This window comes from Vitis riparia, chromosome 10, assembly GCF_004353265.1.
Source record: "Vitis riparia cultivar Riparia Gloire de Montpellier isolate 1030 chromosome 10, EGFV_Vit.rip_1.0, whole genome shotgun sequence".
Classification (NCBI taxonomy): Eukaryota; Viridiplantae; Streptophyta; class Magnoliopsida; order Vitales; family Vitaceae; genus Vitis; species Vitis riparia.
This window is the reverse complement of record NC_048440.1, coordinates 23,584,316-23,590,799: the sequence shown is the minus strand read 5'-3', so window position 1 is coordinate 23,590,799 and position 6,484 is coordinate 23,584,316. Positions and strand designations below refer to the sequence as shown.

The window sequence follows — 6,484 nt, the reverse complement described above, 5'->3', positions numbered from 1 at the left end:
TAACTTGAAGCTTCAACCAAGCTTTTAATCTCCTTTACACTTGGATTTCGGTTCCAATGGGTTCTTACACGATCTCTTCAAGATTCAACTCACTTAAAGGCTTTCACACTCAATTTAACAAGAATGAATCCCTTAACCTAGCTCAATGATAGCTCAAATACAAATCAAAACTATGATGAATCACAAAGGTGCACTAAAGGATATGCAAGTGAAGATTTAATGTACCAAGAAAGAAATGAGAGCTTTTAAGATAAGAACAAGTGGGTAGACAAATAAATGCAAGTGTTCTATATCTCACAAATGAAATGGAGCTCTCTATTTATAAGTTTCTAACCTCGGAAGCCAAGAAAATCAAAAAGCAACCTCAACTGGTCGAGCTTGAGGTCGATCAGTTCACTAGCCATTGGAGCATTTAATGCTTTGGCAGGTTACCATTGCTTCGACTGGACTTTGACCGAACCTCAACCGGAGGTCGACCAAAAAAGAGGATACCTCGACCGGGAAGGGAAGGCTATCGGAAGAGAGAGATTGTTTTTGCACTCCTTGACCGGACCTCAACCGGGCAAAGGGAATCGGTCGACTGGTACCCTAGCCGGTTTGCTTAGTGTCTCGACCGATTCAACGTTTTGGCCTTGAAAACCTATCTTTTTCTATTATTTTCTTTTCTAACACTTAGGCAAGGTCTTTAGGTAAATTAATATACCAATTTTAAAACGTTTTGCCTAAGATACATTTGATAAAACTCGGGTTTTAATGAAATTGTAACTTTAAAGAATAAATCGAGTTTTCTAAAGATGCATGAAATGATATGTAAAACCTAAGTGCACCCATGCATTCATCTTACATTTGTTTCCTATGATTAAAGGTATTACAAACGTCTTGATTTTGTATCTATTAGGTCCTTTGATGAATTTCCAAATTAATACCTGAAATTCTTTACAATTCAAATTAATTAGTAACTTAATCATGGTTTGTTATCATCAAAACCTGATTAGGAGAACCCTTGAGTTAACATATTTTAAATTTACAAAAAGAGACAATCACACTATTCAACTCCCCCTCCCCCCCCTCTCGGGTTGGATTAGCCTAATTTTTCTAACAAATTTAATACAACATTGCACCCAACACCCCACCCATGCATCTTAAGTCATATGGCCTACATTAGTTGCACACATCCCAAGGCATACGGTTTATGGTAGCAAGGTAATATGATTTAATACAACAATGCACTCAACACCCCTCCCCTTACACGCATCTTGAGGTGTACTGTCTATAGTTGTTTTGCTCATCTCAAGGCGTATAGTAGTTGCACACATCTCAATGCGTACTATTTACAATGGTTGCGTGTATCTCGAGGCATCTGGTCTATTGTGGTTGCATGCATCCCTAGGGTTCACCCATCCCCTATAGGTTTTAGTTTAAAAAAAAAAAAAACGCATTGCAATTTTTAACCCCCTAGGGTTCACCATCCCCTATAAGTTATATTTAAAAATAAATAAATAATAAATAATAAATAATAAATGGGTTGTCATCTTTTAACATTTCTCCAGGTTAGTTTCAAATAGTTGTATTTCTGTATATGGGTTCTAGTGTATCACTTGATTCTCAGTTATTGGTTTGGGGTTTTCCTCTATGCATTTGTTTTTTTTCTTCTTTTTTTTAGGTTGTTAAAAACTGCATGTTAAAGTTCTGATGAAAAGAAATCAACAGAAAAGACAATAGGAAGAAACCTTGGAGAAGGGCAGCCACAAAAGATCATCAACAAAGCGTCAAAAGACTGATGAGCCCTCCATGATCATGAAATCTACTGAATCTGAAGTGCTGGATGCAGCTCATCCAGATGATGAAACACCTGCAACCAAGGGCAAGAGTACATCTGCCGATGGAAGATGAAGAAGAAATGCAGGACACAAACTCTCAAGACAAGGCAAGACTTCTTTCCTTTTCTTATTATTTGATTGAAACTGTTTTCATCTTTTGATAATTTACTTTTTATTTTCACACAATAAAGAAAGCATTTGCAATATTTTTCCCCATCCTTATCAGCCTATGTGCTGCTCATACAGCACAATGCGAGTATGTGGCTGCTAATGTGCAGAGTATCAACTAATACTTAAAAACCATGATAATGTTATAATATTGAGACTTGAAGATTCTTATTCTACAAAAATTTACAAGAGTTATTGTTTTTTTAGTTTTTCAAATCAAATCAACAGAGGAAAATGTGGTACACCAGAGGAATTCCATTGAGTTGCTACTTCTACTGGAGACAGCCAAGTCATTAGGTCAACCTTTTATCTTCCAAATTGTGTGTCCTGCTCTTGTTGAATCTGCCATGACCAGGGAGCCTGAATTTGTTGCTTTAATTATGCCATGAATGGTGGAAGATAATATGTATTTTTTTGTTCATGCATAATAATGTGCTCCTGTAGACCATAACTTTAGTTACAATTTTCATGTAATTTTATATTTTATGCAGAGCAATGAAAAGGTAAATATGCAGAATAATGAAGGGGAAGGAAAGGCCAGTGGAGATACTGAGCCTGAAAAAGTGGCAGGGATGGAAAAGGAAGGCACTGAGAAATCTGGTGAGGAGGAAACTGACAATAAAACTGCAGAAATAAATGAATGGGCCAATATTGGAAAAGAGAGGAAAGAAACTCCTCCATTGTTAACAAGGTGGCTGTTGACAAGGAACTACTGCAGGTACATTCCTAGAAGCTTTCCACTCTCCCTTGCTGTCACCCCTTCCATTTGGACAAGTAGATTACACACTGTTCATCACTCATTGATGCCTCTTTTCTTAACTTATACAGGCTTTCAGATTTTTTTACCAGAACCAAGTGGGCTACATTAGGGTAACATTTGAAATGTTTATTTTAGCGCTCACATGGTAAAGGTTGTGAAGGGATTTATAGCAATTTGCTTGTCTTTTCAGTGGAAGAATTTTTTTTTTAATAGGTAAGCAAAGCAAATATATTAAGAGCTCTTGGAAAAGGCGCACAAAGTACAAATGAAGTATACAAGTAGCAGCTGAATACATGCAAAAGGAAAAAAAGAAACAACAATCTAATTTTTATGAATTTTTCTTGGAACTGTAGTTGGTTTCATTTTCTTTTCTTTTATCTTTGATTTCTTCCTTGGTTCTCTTCCCCTCAATGGTTGTGGTGACTTAAACTGCATCAGGAATTTGTGCATAGTGCACTCTTGGAGAGCAACACAGGAAGGGACGATTGCATGATTTACAATAAGCTGGTGAGAATGTCCGACATTTGAGGGTGACCAGAAGGATCATTTATATGAAGATTACTTTTTCCCTTTGTGATCATGGAAAAAAATATGAATTTAAATATTTGTACTTCGGCTCTGATTTTCCCATAGAATGGAGATATCATTTATATGAAGATTACATTTTCCCTGTATGAAGTCATATTTTTGGTTTTTGCCATTGAACTATATCTCCAGCATTTTTCAGCATTTTATTGTCCTTAAATTCCTTTTGAGATTCAGAAACCCTGCATGGTTGCAATTATTAAAACGGCCAAAGCCAGGAGCTTGGCTCCTGCATGTCTGCATATTACGTGGGGCTGAAGGTTACACATTATTCATCTGGTAATCCTACATCTTCATGTTACTGTGATTCACAAATTCTCCTCAAATGCTTGGAGCCATGGTTGGTGCAGTGTTAGTACTTTGATTTTGAAACATGAAGTTGGTGCATGTGTTAAATGTCAATAAAGCATTAACTAAACATTATTCATCTAGTAATCCTACATCTTCATGTAACTGTGATTCACAAATTCTCCTCAAATGCTTGGAGCCATGGTTGGTGCAGTGTTAGTACTTTGATCTTGAAACATGAAGTTGGTGCATGTGTTAAATGTCAATAAAGCATTAACTAAACATGAGATCTTCTCAAGTTGATACATTAATAAACTAACTTGTAATAGCTATCAGCTAATAGCCAAGCGAAATAAGAGTCCTCATTGCCTGTTTCTTCACCACCTTACCATATACGCCTCTTGCTAACTTCATTGCTCTCTCTATTTCCACTACCCCACCTCCACCACTTCTCTTCAGTCCAGCCATAAAGGCCTTCAAAACCCTCTCATCACTTCCCACAGCTTCCAAAACACCATCCACCACAGCCTCTACTGCTGGAATCCGCCTACCCCACCTCTTTATCGTTTTCTCAGACTCATAAGCTTCAGAGTAGGCAGCCCAGAAGGATGCCCTCAAATACCCTTTCTCCTTTCCCTTCACCATCCATCTCCTCATACCTTCTTCTAGCCTATAAACTGCATCACCCATGTCAAGTCCTCTTTCAAGTCCCATCTGGATCTCTTGTATCTCCATTTTGGAGCATAACTGCTCTTCAAACTTGCACCTCTTGCAATTACACTGGAATCCCCATGTCTTGGCCATATCCGTGCGCTTTCTCCAGGGTGAGAGCACATCAAAGTATGCGAATGTGATCTCTTCCCCTGCCTTGACATCTCTGGAAGCATGAACTATTACATGATCCCCCACATGCAAGCGCCTCGCATTGGGGTTACATGAATGGTTGATGAATGCAGGCAGTATCCATAACCCCACACCATAGTAATCACTATTCTTCCCCAAAACTTTAGCTGAGGTCGCATCCTCAACTAGGGAATTCACATCCAAGATGCTTAAAATTTTGCCCATATCCAGCTTTCCCATTGAGAGGCCACTCTCCTCTGTCTCAGGCCTAAAGAGATTCACATCAGGAACCTCAAGCACATCCTCATCTTCCCCACTGGATAGCACCGAAATTAAATGATGGAGTCTCTTGCATTTTGATGCCGATTCAACAACTTTATCAATAAAATTCTTCCACATGACCAACTGTATATTATCCGCCGAATCATCATTCTGCTCCGGTAAAATGCACCTTTCTGTAGCAATTGCCTTGGTAACCAAGACTAAAGTCCCAGCATCAACGTTCTTTGTTGCAAACAGGCCACGCCCACTAATCTCAGACTTCATAATCTGCACTGCACCAATGTACTCTGCCAGTTCCGGAAACTTTCCACGAAACCCATTTACGACCCAATCAGAGAGGTCAAAGGCTCCAGTCCTTGACTGATGCTCAAGTTTCTTGCATCTCTCCAAGTACCCTTCAAGGGCTCCACATTTCAAACCAGCCTGAGGATCAAGAAGAGCTGCTTTGAAGCAGTCCAATGCCAAGGAGTATCTATTGAGACCAAGCAAGATTTTACCTTTGCAGAGCAGAGTCTTGAAATGGGTGCACTCAATTTTAAGTGCTCCATCACAATCTTGGAGAGCATTGGCCAAATCACGCAGCCGAGACCGGGCTTCAGCCCGGTTGGAAAGGGCTAAGCAGAGGGATTTTTGGAGTTTGAAGAGATGATCGGGATCAGAGTGTTGATGGATACGTGAGATGTGCTGTTGGCAGAGAGAGATGAAATGAGAGTAGGCTTGTACGGACTCGTTCCATTCTTCTCTGAGGAGGAGCTCTGTAGCTCTGGATCTGAGCTGCTGCATCAGCTCTTCTCCCATCTCCAGATCTTCTTTCATCTGCTGCTGCTGCAGGAGACTCCCTCTTCTCTTTTCTTGATTTTGGGAATTACTATCGAAATTTAAATTTGGGGAATGTAACGGTCATATTGACTCTGCCTTTTTAAAGTATCGTTTTCTGGTCAGGTTTTGTAACGCCAACGGCTATATCGGGTATTGTTTATGTTTATATATATATATAGAGAGAGAGAGAGAGAGATATTTGTGAAATTTTATAATCACCCCTTCTCTATTTAAGAAACTTATACATTTGTATATAATACTAGTGATATTTGTATATAATAGTAATTTTGAATGTTAATTTACTTGAATTAATGTTTTATAGTAATACTTGATTGTTGTTAATTAGGTCTACTCATTGAATTTTTTTTAATATGTAATTTTTGGGGATTAAAATATGCTTATCATAGTGCATTATATATATTTTGGGTATGCAATATTCGATTCTTGATTGTAAGAGATGAATTTGAAGAAAAATTTAATGTAGTGGGTTGGTGAATGCAATTATATGTTACTGAGGTATAATTCTTTAGTCGAGGTTTTGACATATTTTGGAATTTTGATTCAAATATGTTAATTTCCTTATTAAAAAAAAAAGAAAAAAGAAAAAAGAAAAGAATTTAAAGAGTTTGATATATAACTTCTTACTAATAAAATGGAAGTTAAAATTATTCAATAAAAATAATTTAAGATATTCTAACTTTCCATTGTTGATTATATTACTTGTATAAATAGATTTTTTTTTTTTTTTTTTTTTTTTGCAACATCAAGTCCAAACTTTAAATAGTTCATATTAGTTATTTTAACTTTAATAAAAATTAACATTAGTTATAATTATTTGTTTAAACTTTTTGTACTTAAAAAATCAAAATAACTAACAAATAATTTCTTTCTTAGTTATATAAAATATTGGATTAACAAT

At 37.1% G+C, this 6,484-nt stretch overlaps 2 protein-coding genes across 5 annotated transcripts; one reads left to right on the top strand and one right to left on the bottom strand.

Annotated features, from left to right (window-relative positions):
• The first annotated feature begins 1,616 nt into the window (after nucleotides 1–1,616).
• Nucleotides 1,617–3,422, top strand: LOC117922966. 4 transcript variants are annotated; one of them, XM_034841209.1, is made up of 4 exons: nucleotides 1,620–1,927; nucleotides 2,480–2,706; nucleotides 2,817–2,858; nucleotides 3,187–3,422. In XM_034841209.1, the coding sequence occupies exons 1-4, from the start codon at nucleotides 1,826–1,828 to the stop codon at nucleotides 3,239–3,241; spliced, it is 426 nt and encodes a 141-aa protein (XP_034697100.1). In that variant the 5' UTR covers nucleotides 1,620–1,825; the 3' UTR covers nucleotides 3,242–3,422. The 4 variants fall into 4 exon arrangements, with proteins under 4 accessions (XP_034697099.1, XP_034697100.1, XP_034697102.1 ...); XM_034841211.1 differs by having other exon boundaries at nucleotides 1,622–1,927; nucleotides 2,962–3,422; XM_034841210.1 differs by lacking the exon at nucleotides 2,817–2,858 and having other exon boundaries at nucleotides 1,622–1,927.
• Nucleotides 3,423–3,762: 340 nt separating this feature from the next.
• Nucleotides 3,763–5,640, bottom strand: LOC117923267 (the record flags this gene model as incomplete). Its single annotated transcript, XM_034841486.1, has 1 exon — nucleotides 3,763–5,640. A coding segment is annotated over one exon (1,683 nt), but the record flags the coding sequence as incomplete, so codon positions are not given.
• Between the last annotated feature and the right edge of the window lie 844 nt (nucleotides 5,641–6,484).

What these genes read in the sequence shown, in the direction of transcription:
- LOC117922966 (XM_034841208.1), top strand. Translation starts at nt 1,826, where the DNA reads ATGCAGCTCATCCAGATGATGAAACACCTGCAACCAAGGGCAAGAGTA. An exon ending in ACACAAACTCTCAAGACAAG is followed by an intron (nt 1,928 to 2,479) that starts GCAAGACTTCTT and finishes TATTTTATGCAG; the next exon opens with AGCAATGAAAAGGTAAATAT.